The 22,001-nt window shown below is 48.9% G+C and overlaps 2 protein-coding genes across 2 annotated transcripts in view; both read right to left on the bottom strand.

Annotated features, from left to right (window-relative positions):
* LOC137658527 (protein kinase C-binding protein NELL2a-like) overlaps positions 1–21,797 on the bottom strand; it is a 272,490-nt gene extending 250,693 nt beyond the window's left edge. Inside the window, exon 1 of the mRNA XM_068393320.1 lies at positions 21,551–21,797. The gene's annotated coding sequence lies outside the window, so the exon portion shown is untranslated. The remainder of the gene's footprint in view (positions 1–21,550) is intronic.
* LOC137658929 (nuclear speckle splicing regulatory protein 1-like) lies at positions 6,849–8,617 on the bottom strand. Its single transcript, XM_068394044.1, has 4 exons — positions 8,312–8,617; positions 8,024–8,212; positions 7,617–7,942; positions 6,849–7,212 (listed from the first exon to the last, which is right to left on the bottom strand). Exons 1-4 carry the CDS (start codon positions 8,615–8,617, stop codon positions 6,849–6,851), a joined length of 1,185 nt encoding a protein of 394 aa, XP_068250145.1.
* Positions 21,798–22,001: the final 204 nt, after the last annotated feature.

Genomic DNA, 22,001 nt, shown 5'->3' on the forward strand with positions numbered 1-22,001 from the left:
GCAAAGAGGTCTGGAAGGTACCTTCCACACGAAACGTTTCTCTTCCTCGAGGTGGGGTTTCTCTCATTGGTGCCATGGGAGAGGCCCTCACCTCGCTGGACTCTCCTGAGGACGGAAAGGCTTCGTCCACAGGAGATGGAGAAAACGACCGCGAAGGGGATGGAGCCTTCCTGACGGACCTCTTAGGAGCCAACTTCTCCCTGGGAGAAGTCACCACGAAGTCCACTCCTCTCCTTCTCTTCGGCGGGGGCGAGTCTGTCCTTGGCTTGAGTCCCAGATCAGCGATAGCTGGCTTCACAGCCTGCACCACCGCTTTCATCAGGTGACCAAACCAAGACTGACAGGTGACGGACGCAGTGTCCGTAATTCCCGCTGGAGGGAAGGGGATCGCCTGATTCTTCGGAGTGGACGCAACGGGGCCTACCTGTAAAGAAGAAAGGGAAGAATGTTGCCTAGACCTCTCCGACGACTCTTCCTGGTCCTGGGTGAGAGACCTGCGCTTGCTCGGTGGCGATCCTGATGGCGATCTGGAAGTATGCGTCCCTGTCACAGGCACGAGCTGCGGAACCCGACGAGAACGGGGGTCGTGCTGGCGCTCGCGCGATGGAGCATTCAAGGAATCGTGCGCGGGTGGCTGCCGGAGCACGGGCGAGTGGGCGCGCTGGCGAGTGGGCGCACTGGCGAGTGGGCGCACTGGCGAGTGGGCGCACTGGCGAGTGGGCGCGAGGGCACGTTGACGAGGGGGCGTGTTGGCGCACAGGTGAATAAGCACACGAGGGTAGAGGAGATCGCTGTCAGTCAGGAGAATTGTGAAGCGCAGGAGATCGAGGGCGCCCTGAAGATCTATGGCTCGTGGGCGAGCGATGGCGCGTTGGCGAACGCTGACGCGTCTGCGAGTGATGGCGTGATGGCGTGATGGCGCGTTGGAGAACGATGGCGCGTAGTACGCGCAGGCGATCGACCGCGCACTGGCGATTTGGCGCGTGTGCGCGTCGGGGATCTATGGCGATCCAAGTCATGGGCGCGTTGGCGAACACTTGCGCTTTGGCGATGGATCAAGCGGGCGCTCAGGAGAACGTTGTCGCGCAGGAGATCGTTGGTGCGCAGGAGGGTGTCAACGCGTAGACAGCTGGGGCGCAGGATCAGGTGGCGTGGAAACGTGCAAGGGCGAACGCTCGCGGCGCGCTTGAACTCTTAAAGTACGCACCGGGGAGCGTGCGCGCTGTTGCGCAGGCGAAGATGGGCGCACAGGGGCGCGCGGGCGAGGCGGAGGAGTAAGGTCCTTGCCTGCGTCCAGATCCGAAGATCTAGGGCGCGTGGGCGAGCGTTGGCGCGCATCAGGAACAAGGTGCACAGGTGCGCGCTGACGAGCAGGAGATCGTGTGCGCTCAGGAGACCGATGGCGCGCCAAGCGCGCCGCAGGATCAGAAGGGCACTGACTGCTTACAGGGGAGCGCTGGCGAGCAGGAGAGAGCTGATGATCAGGAGAGCGCTGGCGAGCAGGGGAGCGCTGGCGCGGCGAGTCTGGTGGCTGCAACTCAGGAGAGCGCTTGTGCGCTACTGCGCATGAACGCGCAGTTGAGCGCACAGGGGAACCCTGACGCGCAAGGGAAATACCCACACCATGGGAGACATCCCTTTGCCCCGAAGGGACCGGTGCCCGTCGGGTGACGAGGTTAGTAGGCGCCTGCTGCACATCTGCGCCAGAAGTGGAAGGTCTGGTAGGCATAGGATATCGCGGGCGATCTGCGGAGAGGTCTAAGGACGTGGCTGCTACGGTCTGCTCCCGACGAGGAGAATCCTCTGCAGAGGAAGGCAGAAGGGACGACTCGAAGAGGCGCCTCTTGATTCCCTTATAGGGAGACGGGAGGCCCCTGCGGCGAAGAGAACGACGAGCCTTACGGCGAAGGCGGCCTCGAGGAAGATCATCCACATCGTCGGTCCTCCGAAGAGGAGTCTCTGTCAGTGCGCTCCCCCGAGGAGGAGGCGCACCCGCAGGAGAGACCGTGGGACCCAACTTCCCCTTCGAAGGATGTTCGGAAGGGGGAGTAGAGCCTTCAGCAACGTCCGCAACAGCAGCAGCAGCAGAGGTTTGACCAGACCCGTCGGAAGCCTCTGCCACAACCACGTCGACAATAGACAGAGGGTCTACCTCTGCTATCACCGGCGATTGTTTGACAGCAGCCCCCAACTGGATAAGGTCAAACAGGGCTTCCTTGGAGGGCAAGCCCTTAAGCCCCAAGGAAGCCCAGAGCTGAAAGAGATCATAATTAGACACAGCATGGTCATCATAATTTGAATCAAAATCCTCCCCCGGAGGAGGAGGGGGAGCCGCCCCGCTATGGGAGGCAACGCCCTCTCCCGCACCCCGAGATCGGGAAACAGAACAATGGTCTACGCTACCACTCGGCGGTCTCTCACGAGAGGCCGGCCGAGTGGGAGCTTCGGAGGAGATTTGGGCAGCGGAAGAAGAGTCCTTGGAGCCTTCCTCTTTCAAGGCAACCCTTGAAGGAGAAAGGTCTCTCTTGGACTTCTTCTTACGACGCCGGGCAAACCTCTCCCACTGGGAGGTAGACCACTCCCTGCACTCACTACACGTTAAGTCCTTAGCACACTGTTGACCTCGACACTGCAGGCAAACGGTGTGAGGATCCATCTCGACCGCCGACATGAAGGTACCACAGGGGCGGCCGGAGAGTCCAGGGGACTTGCGTATAACTGCGATGAAGGGCGAGGCCAACTTCCAAACACACACAGTCTAAGAAAAAGAAAAAACAGATTAAGGCTGTCAAAAGCGAGGACGAAAGACAGACACGTCTGCACATCGTCTGAGCCAAAAGTGAAGTGAGACAATTCACCGGTGTGTGGGGGGGAGGGGTAGCAAGCTACCCCTTCCCCTACCCCCTTGCTAACTAGCGCGGGGGTAGTTAACCCTCGTTAAAAATCTATTGGCTCATCATTTTCAGCTACGCCGAAAGTAAACCCTATGTAAATAGCGTGGTTTGTATTTCGGTTACGGAACGAACCCTTGTTCCGGGCCCTCTCAAGGAACAAAACTGACCACCTGACTAAAATCAATGATTGTGGAAGACTGTCGACCAATCTCCACAAAGAACCATAAAAATACAAAAGTTCCAAGAGAAGAATAGGGTATTAGGTTAAGGGAATGTAGTACAGTAGTAGATCCTTTCCCCACTACTGCACTCGCTGCTACGAATGGTCCCAGAGTGTAGCAGTCCTCATAAAGGGTCTGGACACATTTCAAATAATGTGAGGAGAACACAGATTTACTCCTCCAAAAGGTTGTGTCCATAATGCTCTGCAAAGATCTATTCTGTTTGAAGGCTACAGCTCTAACTTCATGCGTCTTGACTTTCAAAAGTTTGAGGTCTGTGTCACTGCAATGCGAATGAGCCTCTCTTATTAAGAGTCTGATGAAGAAAGGAAGGGCATTCTTCGACATCTGTAACGAGGGCTTCTTGACCGAGCACCAAAGAGCTTCTGATTTGCCTCGCAACTCTTTCGTTCTGTCCAGGTAGAACTTCAGGGCTCTTACTGGGCATAGGACCTTCTCCAATTCTTCACCAACTACATCCGAGAGGTTCGGAATCTCAAAAGCCTTGGGCCAGGGTTAAGAAGGGCGTTCATTCTTTGCCAGAAATCCTAGTTGCAAGGAGCAGATAGCTTTGTTATCTCCAAAGCCAATGTTCTTACTAAAAGCATGAACCTCACTAACCCTTTTAGCTGTTGCCAGACTGACCAAGAATAGAGTCTTCATAGTGAGGTCCTTAAAAGAAGCTGAGAGCAAGGGCTCAAATCTGTCACTCATGAGGAACTTCAGGACTACATCCAGATTCCAAGCTGGTGATTCTTGGTACCGTTCCTTAGATGTTTCAAAAGATTTGAGAAGGTCCTGCAGGTCTTTAATACTAGAAAGGTCTAAGTTCCTGTGCCTAAATAGGGCCGCTAACATGCTCCTGTATCCCTTGATGGTAGAAGATGAAAACCTACGTTTCCTTCTAAGGTCTAACAAGAAGTCAGCAATCTGAGTCAAAGAGGTACTGGATGAGGAAACAGAATTGACTCTGCACCATTCTCTAAAAACCCCCCACTTGGATTGGTAAACCTTGATGGTAGAAACCCTCCTTGCTCTTGCAATAGCCCTAGCTGCTTCCTTTGAAAATCCTCAAGCTCTTGTGAGTTTTTCGATAGTTTGAAGGCAGTTAGATGTAGAGCTTGGAGGTTTTAATGGTACCTTTCCAAGTTGGGTTGTTTGAGTAGATCTACTCTTAATGGAAGGCTTCTCGGGGTGTCCATCATCCATTCTAGAACCTCTGTGAACCACTCTCTTGAAGGCCAAAAGGGGGCCACAAGAGTCAATCTGGTTCCCTCGTGTGACATAAACTTTTGCAACACTTTGTACAGAATCTTGAATGGAGGGAATGCATACACATCCAGGTGGGACCAGTCTGGAAGGAAAGCGTCTATGTGGACTGCTTCAAGATCTGGCACTGGGGAGCAGTATGTTTCTAGCCTCTTCGTCTTCGAGGTTGCGAACAGATCTATGGACGAACGACCCCAAATCCGCCACAGGTTCTTGCAGACCTCTTGATGAAGTGCCCACTCTGTGGACAGAACTTGATCTCTCCTGCTGAGGCTGTCTGCCATCACATTCTTTTCCCCCCGAATGAAGCTTGTTACAAGGGTTACATTCTTCTCCTTTGCCCAGATGAGAAGCAATCTCGCAGCCTCGTAAAGGGACCTCGAGTGGGTTCCGCCTTGTTTGGCTATGTATGCCACTGCTGTAGTGTTGTCGGCGTTGACCTGCACCACTCTGTTCAACACTGACCTTTCGAAACCTTTGAGGACCTACAGGACTGCTAACAGCTCCTTCTGGTTGATGTGGAGGCTCTCCTGATCTTTCGTCCACAGACTCGAGATCTTCAACTTGCCCAGTGTTGCTCCCCATCCCGAGTCCGAGGTGTCGGAACACAACACAAGGTCTGGGTTCCTCTGTTCCAGGAGAGACCTTCTTGAAGTTTGCCCGGGTCGTTCCACCACTGAAGGCAACTTCTTAGAGATTCCGTAATGGGGATGCATCTTGTCTCTAGAACCTTTTCCTTGTCCCAATGACGATTGAGGTGGAACTGCAGAGGATGAAGATTCAGCCTTCCCAGGGAGACAAACTGCTCACACGAGGAGAGAGTTCCCAGCAGACTCATCCTCTCTCTCACTTAACACTTCCGTTCCTTTAGAAAAGAATGAAGTTTCAGAAGGGCTTGCTCCCTCCTTGAGGGTGACGGAAAAGCCCGAAAAACTTGACTCTGAATCTCCATCCGCAAATAAATGATCTTTTGTGATGGAGTCAGTTGAGACTTTTCTCTGTTTACCAGAAGACCCAGCTCTTCTGATAACCTCAATGTCATTTGTAGATCCTCCAGGCAGCGATTGTAGGAATGAGCTCTGAGTAGCCAATCATCCTGATGCAGGGAAGCTCTGATACCTCTTGAGTGCAGTATGCTTGCTACATTTAGCATTAGCTTTGTGAATATTTGAGGGGCGGTGCCGAGTCCCAAACACAGGGCCCGAAACTGGAAGACTTCCTCCTTGTAAACGAACCTCAGGTAATGCTTGAAGCTCGGATGAATGGGGATATGGAAGTAAGCATCCTGAAGGTCTAAAGAGACCATCCAGTCGTCCTTTCTTACTGCTGCTAGGACAGACTTCGATGTTTCCATGGAGAACTTTGTCTTCTGAACAAAAGCGTTGAGGGCACTTACGTCCAGGACTGGTCTCCATCCCCCCGAGTTCTTGGGAACCAGGAATAAGCGGTTGTAAAAACCTGGCGACCGCAAGTCTCGCACCCTCTCTATCGCCTCCTTCTCCAACAAGAGAGACATTTGAAGTTGCTTAGCCTGCCTCTTTGACTCCTTGTATCTGGGAGAGAGGTCTATTGGAGCCAACACTAAAGGAGGTTTCCTTATGAAAGGAATTTTGTATCCCTCCTTCAGTAATTGAAGGGACCAAAGGTCTGCTCCCCTCTCCTCCCAAGCTCGCCAGAAGTTATTCAGTCTGGTTCCTACTGCTGTCTGAAGGCGAAAGCAGTCAGTCTCTGCTTCGCCCTGGTCTGGATCCTCTTCTCCTTGCTTTCCTTCCCTCGGGTCTGGAACTATCCCTACTGAAAGACCTCCCTCGAAAGGGCTGCGAAAACTGAGGGAATGGAGCTTCTTCCTTCAACTTGCGACTAGCGAAGGAAGTAGGTAGGACCTTCCTTGCTGTCTTTGATACCAAATCTTGAGTGGCCTTTTGGGTTAAAGCTGAAGAAACCTCTCTGACCAGCTCTTGTGGGAAAAGAGAGGAAGAAAGAGGTGCATACAGCAATTCAGACTTCTGAAAGGGTGTAACCTCAATGGACAGAAAAGAACACATTAGTGCTCTTTTCTTAAGGACCCCGCCAAGAAAATGGTTGCCAACTCATTAGATCCATCTCTTACTGCTTTATCCATGCATGACATGATGTGGATGATACTATCAGTGTCAACATCCTTTAAGGCCGAAACCTTTTTGCCAAAGACTCCCAGAGTCTAATCAAGGAAATTGAAAACCTCGAAGGCTCTGAAGACGCCTTTGAGCAGATGATCCAGTTCTGAAGTTCACCAGAGAATTCTGGTCATTCTCATGGCCGTCCGACGAGGAGAATCTACCAGACTTGAAAAGTCTCCTTGGGAAGAGGCAGGAACTCCCAAGCCGAGAACTTCTCCTGTCTCGTACCACACGCTAGATTTAGAGGCCAATCTAGCCGGAGGAAAAGAAAAAGCCTTCTTTCCCTGGTCCTTTTTGGACTGCATCTAATCTCCCAACATCTTCAAAGCTCTCTTTGATGATCGTGAAAGAACCATCTTAGTAAAATGAGACTCCTTCGCCGCCTTCCCTAGGGTAAACTCTGAAGGAGGTGAACGAGGAGCAACAGGCAAAAAATAATCTGGAAACTCTTCCGTAAAAACTCTCATGAGTTTCTTAAGATCAAAAGAAGGATGAAGGGTCTTAGGATCTTCTCCTTCTGAGAATTCCTCTAACAGCTCAATAGGTGAAAGATGATTGTCGATGCCTTCCTCCGACACTGCTCTAACCGAAGTAGAGACGTCTTGATTACCATGAGACAACTCCTTAGGATACTGACTTCTGGTGTCAATGGGTCCAGGATCATCACGTCTGTCGTCAAGGAGGCGTCACGTAGTTCAAAAGCTTGACGCTCAGAAGAGAGAAGCTCGCGATCATAACGATCGGAACTAAGTCGCTCGCGATCTTGACGCTCGGATCGACTAGAGCTATCACGACGTCCGAGGTTGTAACGTTCGGCGTCACGTCTGACTGCTTGGCGTTCGGCAACTGCTTGACGCTGGGCGTCACGTCCTGCTTGACGCTCGGCGTCACGTCCTGCTTGACGCTCGGCGTCACGTCCTGCTTGACGCTCGGGGTCACGTCCTGCTTGACGCTCGGCGTCACGTCTGGCTTGACGCTCGGCGTCACGTCTGGCTTGACGCTCGGCGTCACGTCTGGCTTGACGCTCGGCGTCACGTCTGGCTTGACGCTCGGCGTCACGTTTATCCGCTTGCCGCTCGGCGTCACGTTTATCCGCTTGCCGCTCGGCGCCACGTTTATCCGCTTGCCGCTCGGCGCCACGTTTATCCGCTTGCCGCTCGGCGCCACGTTTATCCGCTTGCCGCTCGGCGCCACGTTTATCCGCTTGCCGCTCGGCGCCACGTTTATCCGCTTGCCGCTCGGCGCCACGTTTATCCGCTTGCCGCTCGGCGCCACGTTTATCCGCTTGCCGCTCGGCGCCACGTTTATCCGCTTGCCGCTCGGCGCCACGTTTATCCGCTTGCCGCTCGGCGCCACGTTTATCCGCTTGCCGCTCGGCGTCACGTTTATCCGCTTGCCGCTAGGCGTCACATCTGGCTGCTTGACGCTTGGCAGTCGCCTGACACTCGGAGTCATGCGGAACAGTATCTCGACATTTAACAGGAGGATCCTGTTCGATGTTGTGTTTGGGAGCTTGATGTTTGGCGTCATGACTACCACGCTCTCGACATTTGGAAAGCTGTCCGTCGTCAAGAGCCTCCTGACTTATCACCTTGCGACGCTTGATGTCAAGGTGAGAAGCTTCCTGACGCTTGGGGTCTTGTCGAGCCACTCTCTTGTTGTCAGCAGGCTAATAAACTTGCATGAGAGAAGAGAGTTTAAGCTGCATATCTTGCAGCATACTAAAAATAGGGTCAACGTGTGGTGAAACAGGAGACGTAACTTCTACCACAGGCTCGCTATCAATGTCGCTCAAGGAACGCGCCGATCGTCCAGATGGCGACAACCAATCTGAAGGTGGAGGAGGACCATGAACCGAAGTCATGCCCGACTCAGAACATTGTCCAGCAACAGGCTGGGCTGGACGCTTGACAGTTTTTGACGTCCTTAAAGGTCGCTTAGCAGGAGAGCCTTCTTCGGAAGAAGGAAAACGCTCCAGACTACTCCTATGACTACAGCCAGGAGCTTGCGGTTCAAAAGCTTGACGCTCGCGATCATTACGCGTCATGTCAGGACGCTGATCAGCAGTATCCATCTTCCTCTACAGAGTTCTGGAAGCTTGACGCCAGCCCCGTCTGGGCGCTGCGTCATCCGAAGATGATGTAAACACTTTAACCTCACCTTTCCCATGGTGAGGGCGAGCGTCCCGTGAAACGTCAACAGGTACGCTCGAGGGGACGTCTGCTCGGGCGTTAGCGCCTCTCGTTTCCTTTCGTTGATCGACATTCCTTCTCCCAGGGGTTGGGGAGCTTGGAAGAGGTCTAAGGCTAGGTGAACGACAGGTTCGAGCAGACGCACCCTCCACTGCACTAAATACATTAACCGCACTTTTAGCACTGACACTTGCACTTTTTAATTGATTAACATCGGACATTAACTGGTTTCTGTCCGCAGCAAGTGATTTAACTCTAACTCTAACACCCAGTGCTTGAATAGCAACCATCATGTCCTTTAGCGTTGGTTCCTCAACGGTAACAGTAGTGGGATCTGTAACTACCACTACAGGGGAAGGATTAGGTTCATTGACATGGGAAGAGGAATATTCTCTAGAATGAGAAGAACTTCGTCTAATTCTATCTCTCTCAAGTTTACGAGTGTAGCGGTCAAATTCTAACCACTCACTCTCAGACAACAAAATACATTCATCACACCGATCCCCCAACTCACACACTTTACCTCTGCATTTTACACAAATGGAGAGGGGATCGATAGAGGCTTTAGCAAGCCGAGTCTTACAACCTCTTATTGACTTTCTAAAAGATTTAGGAGGGTCAGCCATTTTGAATATTTAGAAGAGAGATCAAACGAGCAAGGGTCAAAATAACAATAATTCAACAGAGGTTCAAGAAAATCCAAAGGGTAATCCAAATTCGAGCGAAAGCCGATAACCAAATAGTACATCACCGAGATAACTGCAAAATTTCAGGTTAGCAACGAGTGAAATATCCAACGCTGTCGCCAGTATGGCGGCAAGGAAGATCTGAGGAATCACTGGAATGGTTCCACGTACCTACCTAGAGGGCGCACTGGTGGTACACCTGGCTACTTAATCGGCGATTGCCGCGAGTTTTGAAAATTCTGCCGTGACGTCAGGGACGTATAGCTATATATATAACTACCGGGTAAGTCATTTGTTTAAAACGTCATTGTTGTACCCACCGTTGTTGGCTTTACTTCTTGCCAGAGAGTCTTGGGGTCTAGGACTGGGGAGCAGCGGAAGCCTGAGGAGCAGCGGAATCCTGAGGTTTAGGGGAATTGTGAACAGATCCATAGTTGGACCACCCCGTAAAGTTGGGACTGTTGGCTACAAGGTGATCCAAAGACCGTTGGCGCGAGTGCGCGAAGACTGCAGGCGCGAGCGCGCGGAAGACTGCGGGCGTATGCGCGCGGAAGACTGCGGGCGCACACGCGTGGAAGACTGAGGGCGCACACGTGCGGAAGACTGAGGGCGCACACGCGCGGAAGACTGAGGGCGCACACGCGAGGAAGACTGAGGGCGCACACGCGCGGAAGACTGCGGCCGTATGTGCACGGAAGACTGCGGGCGCACGCGTGGTGAAGACTGTTGGTGATAGCGCGCGCGCAGAAGCAATGGTGCGCATGATAATGCTGGCACGCATGAGCACGGGCGCGTAGGAAAGCACAGGCGCGCAGGTGCAGGAGAGAGCTGGCGCGCAAATGCAGGAACGATCTACAGAAGAAACGAAGACCGAAGTCCAAGGACTAACTGTAGCGTAAAGTGCGTTGGTAGGTCGGCAGGTCAGCTGACAGGACAATCAGGAACAGGGATGCGCCCTTTGGAAGGGCGAATATCCACCAATGGCAACCGTGAAAGGTCCATAGAAGAGTCAAGGACCGAAGTCCATGGACCAAGCTGCAGCATAGGGTTTCGCTGGTATGCACTGGTATGTCTGTTGGTAGGACGATCAAGAACTGATGACGCCCATGAGGGCCGGTGGACCAGCAAGCTGACCTTAGCAGTAGCAATCCTCCAAAGAGGAGTCTCTATGAGTGGCCCCTCTCGTGAGAGAGATGATCACTTCAGGAGAGACTTGCCTAAGACTATACTCTACCCCCAAAGGAAGACAGACACTCAGCAAGGGAGGGGGGGAGGGAGTCCCATCTAGGCGAAGACAGCAACAGCAGTCAGAGTCTGTGAAGTGATTAAGATGCAGGTAGTTCTCCCTCGGAAGGGGAAAACAACCTTCCTCGAAGATGAAGTGCTGATCAGGTGTTGCCAAAAGCGTACTTCTGAGAGAAGGGATGACGCCCATGAGGGCCGGTGGATCAGCAAGCTGACCTTCAACAGTAGCGATCCTCCGAAGAGGAGTCTCTATGAGTGGCCTCTCTCGCGAACGAGAGAGGTGAACACTTCGTAGGAGAGACTTGCCTAAGACTGTGCTCCGCCCCTGAAGGAAGAGAGACTCAGCAAGGGGGGAGAGTAGTCTGGCGAAGGCAGCAACAGCAGTTGGAGACGATAAGTTTATTAAGATGTGGGTAGTTCTCCCTCAGAAGGGAGAAACAACCTCACACCTGGGGAGGAAACTTTCCCTCGGAAGGGAAAGTTGTCCATCCCCTGGAGGAGAACCTCCTCTTTAGCATTCTAAGATGATCTGAAGCGCTGGTCATGTTGTCACGGGCGTACTTCTAAGAGAAGGGATGACGCCCATGACGACATCCTCTGAGGGACAGCAGTGACAGCAGATTCCCTAAGCATGAACAGAACAGCTCTGCTTCATCGGCTCTCTTAGTCGAACAAAGAAAACAGCGTAGTTAACTGGGGAAAATAAAATATAAATAATTATTTAACAGAAAATTCCTAAGGGAGGAACTCCGAAGAGGATCCCGGAGGGAACAACATAAAAATAAGTACAGCGCCCTCCCTTCCCAAGTCGACATCCACGGGAGAAGGGGGAGCGGAGTAACTGTAATAAAAACCAGAATTACAATTATTTAAATCAGCTAAGAATATTCACTAATAGTGAGAACCCCTGATCCTCCGAAGGGATGTGTTCCCCAGCGGAGAAAAAGCTGAAAATGACAAATTCGTAGATAATTTGTATTTTTCCTAACTATACAAACCTTAGCTATTTAATAGGGGTATTACTTTCGCCGCAGCTGAAATGACGAGCTATTAAAATTTAACGAGGGTTTACTACCCACACCGCTAGTTAGCGGGGGTTAGGGGAGGGTAGCTTGCTTACACACACACACCCCCACACACACCTGTGCTTGAGCTCACTTTGCATGGAGGTAGGACTTCAAGGGGGATAGGGCTGGCAGGCAAATTTGATTAAATAGCTAAGGTTTGTATAGTTAGGAAAAATACAAATTATCTACGAATTTGTCATTTGTTCCGTAACTGGAATACAAACCACGCTATTTAATAGGGGTGACTCACCCATTAGGAAGGGTGGACGTCCCTGCCAGTCTGGCTTTTTGGCTTTGCCTGGGGACTCGTTATTTGAGTGTGTAAGCACCCAAGAAATAAGGAGTCCCTGCACCTCGCTAAAACCTTGCTACGCAAGGACTGCGGCCTACGCAAGCTGTGTGTGAAGGTATGAAGAAGTGTGACTTGTCCTAGGAAGCTGTCCTGAAGTTCTTTAGATGGAAACTTGTAGCCTTGGACTTTCCCAATACCACCTCGTCAGGGTATGGGGACGTAACAATATTAGTCTTAATACTAGGAACACAAGGAAGCATAGTTTACCCGCAGTGGTTTGAGGTCAGCTATGCAGAGAACCCAGGATGTTGCTTTCCCCACGAGAGGGTAGGATGAAGAAAAGAATGAGAGCTAGTCAAATCTTTTCATTCACGCAGACTAAAACCGGGTAACAGTGCCCTCAACCTTCTGCTACTTGTCCAATAAGGAGCTTGAGGTATACAACCAGCTGTTGTGCAGCCACCACTGGACCAATAGAGATCGTATTGAGTTCCTTGCAGGAGAAAGGTTGTGAAAGTCATCCGGAGCATTCACATCCCTTCTTGTAAAACCTGCGTCACAGAGTAATCTGCTAAGAAGGACCAACCCTGACACTGTGAGTCGTCATGTCGAGATGATGTTTCGGCAATCCTCCTCTAGTCTCTCTCGGTGTTGACAAGAAAGGGACCCGGGCAGGCTGTTGCCGTTTTCTTTAGGTAAAGTCTCATACCTCACCCTGAGGTACAGTAATGGATGATCTGGATCGACCGTTACCTAGTTGAGACTTGTGTAGGATCCTTCACCTCTGGAGACTGTGTCTGGTGACATACTCAGGGACGAAACTGACCCTTGTCTTTCGCCCTTCTCAATAATGGGCGATGTCGAAAGAGAGACCATGAAGTTCCTTAACTCGTATAGTTGCTGTCCGAGTGTGTAGGAACATTGTGTACTTAAATCAGGAGGAAATTTGTTGCCTGGTGAAGTGGAACACAAGGAGGTCCCTTTAGGGATCGGAGATTGAACTATGTTCTGAGAGGAAGGTCTCAATTCCGACTGGGGAAAGGCAAGTGTCTGTATGAGTTAGGAAAAGTCTATTGATGAAAGGGTGTCCCTTTCTTTCAGTATGAAGGTGAAGGATCAAGGTTGAGTGATGATCTTTACCTATCGAAACTGAATAGGGGATCTTTTCCTGTTGCATATATTTGAGGATTCCGCTATTGCTGGAATCGAGGTATCGAGAGAAGAGACACTTTCCCATGGCGCCCACGCCACAAGACGTGATACTGCCTGGTAGACTGATGCTGAGGAACTCCTCAGCTATCTAGCCAACCTCTTCGCAAAGAGGTATTGGGTAGTCTTCAGGCGTACACTCATAGCAAAGCAATAGCTTGTGGTAGGTGTCGAAGTGGGTTGTCTGATATGCGGAGAGGGTTCTCTTGGAGGCTCTATCACGAGCTGCAAAAGGTTTGGAGACCTTTCTGCATAATGCCATAGCGGAGCTAGGAGAGTCCTTGATAGGTTGACCGATGTTCTAGCCTTGTTGAGTGCCCTTCTCTAGATAAAACAGGGACGAGACGTAAGCGTCACTGTTGTACCCACCGTTGTTGCCAGAGAGCCTCGGGGTCTAGGGATGGTGAGCAACGGTAGCCTGAGGTTCAGGGGCATTGTGAACAGACCCCCTAGTTGGAGGACCTCGTAAAGTCGGGACTTTGTCGGCTATATGGCGATCCAAAGTCCATTCGGTATACCTATCTGAGATGCTGTGCACAGATTGTCGGCAAGCCTGTTCTTCCAGTTTGGAACGAAGCGGGCTGAAAGTGGTACCGAACGGGCTTTGGCCCATCTTAGTGTTTATACTATTAGATGGGAAGATTCTACAAGCCAGATCCTATTTGCTTGTCGATGTGAGTCTCTATGTGGTGTGCGGTGTGTCGTCCATCACATCACTGAGTGGTCTGTTAGGAACCGATGAGGCTGTTGAAGGACCGGAAAGTTGGCCTTCATCTCTTAAGAGATCTAAGTGAAAGTACCTTCGGGCTCTGTCCAGAGGGCTGAGGTCGTGTGGTGCAGCACTATGGTCCCTCCTTTCTTCTTTTTCCGACTCCAGTCTCCTGGAATGGAAGTCGTTCTCATTTCGAGGAGGTTTTTCTGGAGATTGGTGTTTAGAATCATTCCCAGATACACCAGTCTCCTGGGAGGGAAGTAGGGAAGATTCCGTAGATTTACCCTGATCACTGGATCTTGGTAAAAAGACTTCAGAAATTCCAGTGTTAATGCAAGGTTGCCACTGAGTCTGCTAAGGTCAGTCAGTCGTCCCGAGAGAGCGGAGACGGAAGCCGATCCTGTGAGACCAGGACGGGTGTAATGGAAAGACCGAAGCATAGTGCCTTGAACTGGTGTTTTTTGTTTGTCTAGACTGAATTTCCCAACCTTCCTAGATGGATGGTTTGGACCTGGGAGTAAGTGTCCTTAAGGTCCAGTGTGCAAAAGAAGACCTGAGGTCTTACCCCTCGATCGAACTCCAACATGGAGTGGGCATCGACTCAAAGGGACAGCTCCTTGGTGATCCTTTTGTATGGAAGATTGTCGACGCTGGAGTCTTGACTTGTGTCGTAAAGGAACAGGAGCGATATCCAGTGTAAGGATTCTTCTCTGAGAGAGAATTTCTTTAGAAGGAAGGCCACGCTTAACCTTACCACACGCCCTGATGGGATTGATGCTATTCCATAGAATAGAATTAATCTGGCGAATGCTAATCACTGGTTAACCGTTGTGTATCGTGGATACTGTGCAGTTGGAGAGTGCTCGCAAGTAGTTCCCTGTTGGCAAGCCGTTGATGAGGGTTATCGAACGTTTACCAATCACTTTAGCGTGATGGCAAACGGCCAGTAGCGAGAAGTATGTTGTATAACTTCTGATCTAGGAACTACAGGAAGCGGTTGACTAGTAAGTTTGAGTCACGAACTGCTGGCAAATAACAGATGACCATGAATCGGTGGTCTGTGCACCGATGGTGAATTCGAGAACAGCCAACTGATTATGATCCCCCCTGTTTGGTCAGAGATGAGCAAGCTGAAGATGGGCTGGTCAGAGATCAGCGAGCTGAGTTCAATGATCGAAGGATGAGCTGCCCATCGGTGATCTAGTGATCAGCAAGCTGATGACTGGTTATTGACTAGCAATCAATGATTGGAAATGCTAGCAATTGGAGATCGTTAGTCATTGGAGGGACTGGAGGTCACAGATCAGCATTGAGCTAGCAATTGGCGATCTGGTGATCGGAGACCTAGCGATCAGTAAACTGTGAACTAGCCATCAGCAAACAGTGATCCAGAGATCAGTCTGTTGATGCTTTCCTGTTTGCTGCCGCTGGTCTGTCAAGGAAAAAAGAAACTTTAGAAGAGACAGGGACCAAGGATTCCCCGATTCGATTCCCTTGTAGGATGGAATCTTCGGAATCTTGAATCTTCTGCGGAGCCTTATTCCTCTTTTCCCAGTGGCAATGTTTATGTGCTTGCGGGGAGGAATGGGGCAATGATGACCTGTCCAAAAAGTTTTACTCCTTTCTACTGACAATTGCGCGATTGTGTAGGTGAGTCTGGAGCGATGACACACAGGATGGTGCTGGTGCTTAATATCTGCCTGGAGAGCAGGCAAGCGCTGGTTCTTAGACAAGAGCTGGTGCATTGGATCTGCGAGCCTTGACTCTTTGGCAAGAGCTGGCGTATGAATCCGGGGACCGTAACTGCGCAGGAGGGCGCAGGAAAGTGAGGAAGATTGCTGGCGCGGCGTAAGGCACTGTGAAGTTTGTGCATTCTCCCTAGAATGCACCGAAGCGTGTGACTGGTTGCGCAAGAATGGGAGCATTGGCGCGTGCGTGAGAGTACTACGTGGAGATTGTTGGCGCGTGCGTGCAGAAGACCATCGGCACCCGCACGTTGAAGACCGTCAGACCGCACGGAAGGATGTGTGCTTGCACTCAAGATTATTGGAGCGCGCACACGCGAAGGCTGTCGGAGCGCGCCCGCGCGTAAAGCCGTCGGTGCGCTTGCACGGTAGACTATTGGCGCACGTGCGGGATACCATCGGCGCCCGCGCGCAGAAGAAAGTCGGCACGCACACGTGCAATACTGTTGGTGCGCGTGCGGGAGACCCCAGGAGCTCGCGCGGGGGAGAAAGTCGGCCGTGCACGCTTGTTGGTGCTGGCGCACTTATTGACGCTAGCAAGCGTGGAAAATCATCGACGTACGCACGGGACACCATCGGCACCTTGTCGGAGCGTACGCGCGTATAAGACTGTTGGCACGCACACGCGGAAGACTTTCGCCTCGCGCAGGAGACCATCGGTACCCGCACACGGGAAAGATCGTCGGCGCTTGCGCGCGCATGAAGATCGTCGGCGCTTGCGCGCGCATGAAGATCGTCGGCGCTTGCGCGCGCATGAAGATCGTCGGCGCTTGCGCGCGCATGAAGATCGTCGGCGCTTGCGCGCGCATGAAGATCGTCGGCGCTTGCGCGCGCATGAAGATCGTCGGCGCTTGCGCGCGCATGAAGATCGTCGGCGCTTGCGCGCGCATGAAGATCGTCGGCGCTTGCGAGCGCATGAAGATCGTCGGCGCTTGCGCGCGTATGAAGATCGTCGGCGCTTGCGGTGTGCGCGCGGGAAACCATCGGTACCCGTGCGCGGAAGATCGTCGGCAAGGGGGGAGAGAAGTCTGGCCGAAGGGCAGCAACAGTAGTCGAAGGCTATGAATTTATTAAGGTATGAGAAGTTCTCCCTCTGAAGGGAGAAAATAACCTCACACCTGAGAAGGAAACCTCCCTCGGAAGGGAAGTTGTCCAACGCCTGGAGGCGAACCTCCTTTAGCGTTCTACGATGATCTGAAGTGCTGGCATGTCGTCATGACGCCCATGACGACGTCCTTTGAAGGACGGGAGTGACAGCAGATTCCCCAGGCATGAACAGGACAGCTCTGCTTCGTTGGCACTCTTTAGTCAAACGAAGAAAACTGCATAGTTAACTGGGAAAATAAAATTAAATACTGTAATTATTTAACAGAAATTCCCTAGGGAGGAACTCCGAAGAGAAACCCCGAGGGAATAACATGAAATAAGAATTAAATATGCACCCTTCCTTTCCCAGACGACATCCATGGGAGAAGGGGGGAGCGGAATAACTGTAATAAAAACCGAATTATAACAGAATTATAATTATCTAAATCATCTAAGAATATTCACTAATAGTGAGAACCACTGACCCCCCAAAGGGAAGTGTTCCCCACGGAGAAAGCTGAAAAATTAAAATACTATTAGATTTCATTAAAAATAATTGGGACAAACAAACGGAATAGCAACCTAACCTGCACACGGGAAAGGCGCTTCCGTAATACAGTAGTACGTTGTTGTAGTAAAGGTGAACGACCTCGAGTAGAGAGAGACCGTAGTCAATCTTAAAAGGCCACATTCCCTTCGCTCAGAATCCAAGTTTCCCGTAGGAAAAGAGGAAAAGGCGAAGATAATAGTTGAATGAAGAGGGTCTAGGCGATGACGAATCCCCTGCGGCGGACGAGTGCGGCGGACGAGTTAACAGATATATGCCGTCGGGAAGATCGATGGACCAGAGAGGGAGAGGCCGTTCCCCACGAAGTGGAACTGTGCAGGCCTTGCTACTACGCACAGCACAAACACTGAAAAGAAAACTTACAACATTTCTATACATATATATATGCATAAACAGTAAGAATGTTTATATATATATTTACAAGTATAAGAAAAAGTAAGTAAAGACAAAAATTAACGCAGTCCAAAATAGGCGAGGAGAGAGAGAAAACAGGTGTGTGAGAGGGCGGGGGGGGGGGGGGGGTAGCAAGCTACCCTCCCCTACCCCCACTAACTAGCGGTGTGGGTAGTAAACCCTCGTTAAATTTTAATAGCTCGTCATTTCAGCTGCGCCGAAAGTAATACCCCTATTAAATAGTGTGGTTTGTATTCCAGTTACGGAACAAGTTAAAATTACTGTACAATTGTAATTTCACTAAGATAATTGAGACAAACAATCGGAAGCACAACCTAACCCGCGAATGAAAAAGGTGCTCCTCCTAATAGTACATTGTTGTTGAAAGGTGAACGACCTTGAGAAGAGAAAGACCGTAGTCAATCTCTTAAAGGCCTCACTCCTTTCGCTCAGAAATCCATGTTTCCCGTAGGAAAAGGGAAAAGGCGAAGACAACAGTTGAATGAGGAGGGTCCAGGCGATGACGATTCCCCTGTGGCGGCCGAGTCAACGGTTATATGCCGACGGGAAGACCGATGGACCAGAGGGGGAGAGGTCGTTCCCCGCAAAGTGGAAGTGTCCTGGCCTTGCGCAAGTGTCGTGTCGTATATGTATCACACACACAGCACAAACACTGAAAAGGAAACTTACCACATTTCTATACACATATATATATACATAAACATTAAGAATGCTTTCATATATATATATATATATATATATATATATATATATATATATATATATATATATATATATATATATATATATATATATATATATATATATATATATATACTGTATATAAGAAAAGAAAGTTAAAAGAAAAAAATTAACGGCAGTCCAGAATAGGCGAGGAGGAAGAGCGGAAACAACCACTCTCCATCCGAGCCAAAAGTAAAGTGAGCTAAATCACAGGTGTGTGAGTGGAGTGGTAGCAAGCTGCCCCCCCCCCCCCAATAATTAGCGGTGTGGGTAGTTAACCCTCACTATATTTTAATGGCTCATCATTTCAGCTCCGCAGAAAGTACAACCCTTAATAAATAGCGTGGTTTATATTCCAGTTACGGAACCAACACCTTCCCAGTGTTTCAGTGATTTCCTTCTTTTTTAGGGTGAGGAAAACAACACAGGATCAGGCGAGTTGATACAAAGGTAAGGGAATAATTACTTAGCATGTTCAGCCGATGTTATTTGACATTGGACAAGGCGGCCACCCTTCATCCCTGCTGACTATACGCGGGCACAGTACAGTACAGTATCAGAAAGAACAGGAAGTGCTAATAACTCTTCCGGGCAGGATAGTTTTTGGCACAAACCTGTCCTTGGATGAGACGGCACTCGGGTAGCATTTGCACACACACATGCCAATACTATTTCCCAATGAGGGAATGTTCTCAGCATACAGCAGAAAGAAAGTAGTTAGAAGATTGTTCAGAAAGGTGAAAGTTTGGAGCCCTTTCAGTTCTACCGGGAGAGAAACAGTAGGAGTCACTCATATGTGATTCCTATCAATTGGTATTCCTGGAATTCTTTGAAGACATCTTTTACTAGTCATTCTCCTCGAAATTACAAAAAAAATTCCAACATAGACACAGTAGAGGAGAAGGAAAACCTAAAGTTCATCTTCTATGGGGCCGAGCAAGCCGATGATTACGCTCTCACGATGAAGAAACCACAGCAGGACACCAGGTAGTACATCCTTAACGCCTTTTCAAAGTGAAGGTTACTGTACCTAACAGTGCCCGGGACCTACCCTTCATCGACCAGTTAGTATTAACTATCCCGTTGAAGTTTACATAGCCGTTCCAGGTTCGCTGAAGTCACATTCCTATTAACAGAGAAAGGTTTATATCCGTGTGGAAGCAAATACTTGTTGTCATAAAAAAATGATGCAGTTTCGGAGTATTATGCTTTATTTATTTCTTATTTTTTTTTGTACATTCCATTCAACTTGAGGCTCCCCTCTACCAAAAACCACTGATTCCCACTGGTGTTCCCCAAAGTACCATATGGTGAGGGCAGTATGTGGTGTACCATAGGATATACAGTGTGTGTGAGGCTCAATAAAAGTTGGGTAAATATTTACAATTTCACTTAACATTATAAGACATTCATTTACACAATTCTGTTCTTTCCACCAAGTTGCCTTCCATGCAACTCTTCCCAGAAATAGTGCTCCATTATCATGTACGGAATAATTTACATAAACTTTCCTTTAATAATGAATGATAACATTAGCAATTCCATTTTCTATAAAGACTGATCTTAACGATACATTAATGTTGTAGAGAAATTAAGGGATCTGTACTAACATAACCTGACCTCAATCTTGATGCCCGTTCCCAACCACCTTCCCTTGCGCAATTCCATTGGGTTTTACCAACAAGTACTGGTAAATCATTTTATATGACAATGCAATTACAGTGAAAATTTACTTGGAAGTCAATTGGAAAATACAAGATTGTGTAAATGAAAATAAATAAATCCCTATTGACGCAATGAAACGGTTGGGTTTTATGGTTTTCCTTAATTCTTTTTTATGCAAATAATTAAGCAAATCAATGTAACATATCATGAGTAACTTTTCCAATGGTAAAATTACCAAAACTGCAAGAACTGTGGTAGGCCGATAAATTCTGGTATTGGTGCATAAGAGGGCAATGCTAGTTAAAGAGAAGCTGTATAACCTGAGAAATACAACTCAATGACAGTAACCTCATAAAAACCCTTTTAACTCGGTAAAAATATTCATGGAACACCTCTCACGTTCTCCTAGAGGATTGCAAGCTACTTATGCAATTTCATATTCTCCTTAAGGACTGTAAGTTACTCATGCAATTTTATAGAGTCCTGGGAGATCGTAGGAAGCCATCGGGGATTAGGTTAGGTTAGTTACTTGTGCAATTTTATACAGAGTCCTGGGAGATCGTAGGAAGCCATAAGGGATTAGGTTAAGTTAGTTACTTGTGCAATTTTATAGAGTCCTGGGAGATCGTAGGAAGCCATCGGGGATTAGGTTAGGTTAGTTACTTGTGCAATTTTATACAGAGTCCTGGGAGATCGTAGGAAGCCATCGGGGATTAGATTAGGTTAGTTACTCGTGAAATTTTATAGAGTCCTGGGAGATCGTAGAAAGCCATTGGGGATTAGGTTAGGTTAGTTACTCGTGAAATTTTATACAGAGTCCTGGGAGATCGTAGAAAGCCATCGGGGATTAGGGTAGGTTAGTTACTCGTGAAATTTTATACAGTCCTGGGAGATCGTAGAAAGCCATCAGGGATTAGGTTAAGTTAGTTACTCGTGAAATTTTATACAGTCCTGGGAGATCGTAGAAAGCCATCAGGGATTAGGTTAGGTTAGTCACTCGTGAAATTTTATACAGAGTCCTGGGAGATCGTATGAAGCCATCAGGGATTAGGTTAGGTTAGGTGGGAACCTTAATTGAGATCGTCAACTTGTGTTCTCTAGCCCATTGACAAATATGGTTCTCTAGACGTAACTTCTTGTGTTACAGACGACTTTGTTACTTAAAAAATTGGATTTACGAGTTACCATCAACATCGTTTAAAGCACCTAAATATACACTAGACACAACTCTTACATTCTTTAAGATTATACTGTAGTTAACAGAAGAAATCTTACCAAATTCTTAAAAATACTCGTACTTACACATAAGTGCTTCCTAAGATAAGACACAATGACTTAAATTGTGATAAACAAAACAATGGTAAATATGTAAAATTGTTGAACAGTACTCAATGTCTATTTACCTTTCCGATGGTTAAGGATGCCAGAGAACTCCAAATCAATCAACCAATCCGATTGTTAAAATGAGATTCTATAAATCGTAACCGGGCATGGCAGTAGGACGATCAGCCACCTAGCATATTTTACCATAAATTACATGTAAAAATTGAGTAAATAGCGGGAAATTATCAATTCCTTATAAAAACACCACTGATTTACAGAAACTTGACAAACCATAGGAATAACGGCAATGAGTCCACAGGGACACACTTCATTACACTCGAATTCTAGAATAGACTCTAAGTGTCCTAGACCTATATTTCTAAAGGCAAGTTTAAATATTTGCAAAGATGAATGAGATACTACAGATACTGCCTATTTATTTATATATCTGGATTTCATTTGTACATTATTTACCAATGGAGATTAGAAGCTGTGAGTAACACTGCTGAATAACTATAAAATATGTAGATT

This window comes from Palaemon carinicauda, chromosome 19 (assembly GCF_036898095.1).
Source record: "Palaemon carinicauda isolate YSFRI2023 chromosome 19, ASM3689809v2, whole genome shotgun sequence".
NCBI classification, from domain to species: Eukaryota; Metazoa; Arthropoda; class Malacostraca; order Decapoda; family Palaemonidae; genus Palaemon; species Palaemon carinicauda.

Excerpts from the sequence above, each read along its gene's own strand:
- LOC137658929 (XM_068394044.1), bottom strand. The coding sequence starts at position 8,617 with ATGGATACTGCTGATCAGCGTCCTGACATGACGCGTAATGATCGCGAG. Across the intron at positions 7,943-8,023 it reads ACATCGAACAGGATCCTCCT|CGGCAAGCGGATAAACGTGA; the intron begins GTTAAATGTCGA and ends TGTGACGCCTAG. Across the intron at positions 7,213-7,616 it reads GATAAACGTGACGCCGAGCG|ACGTGATGATCCTGGACCCA; the intron begins GCAAGCGGATAA and ends CCTTGACGACAG.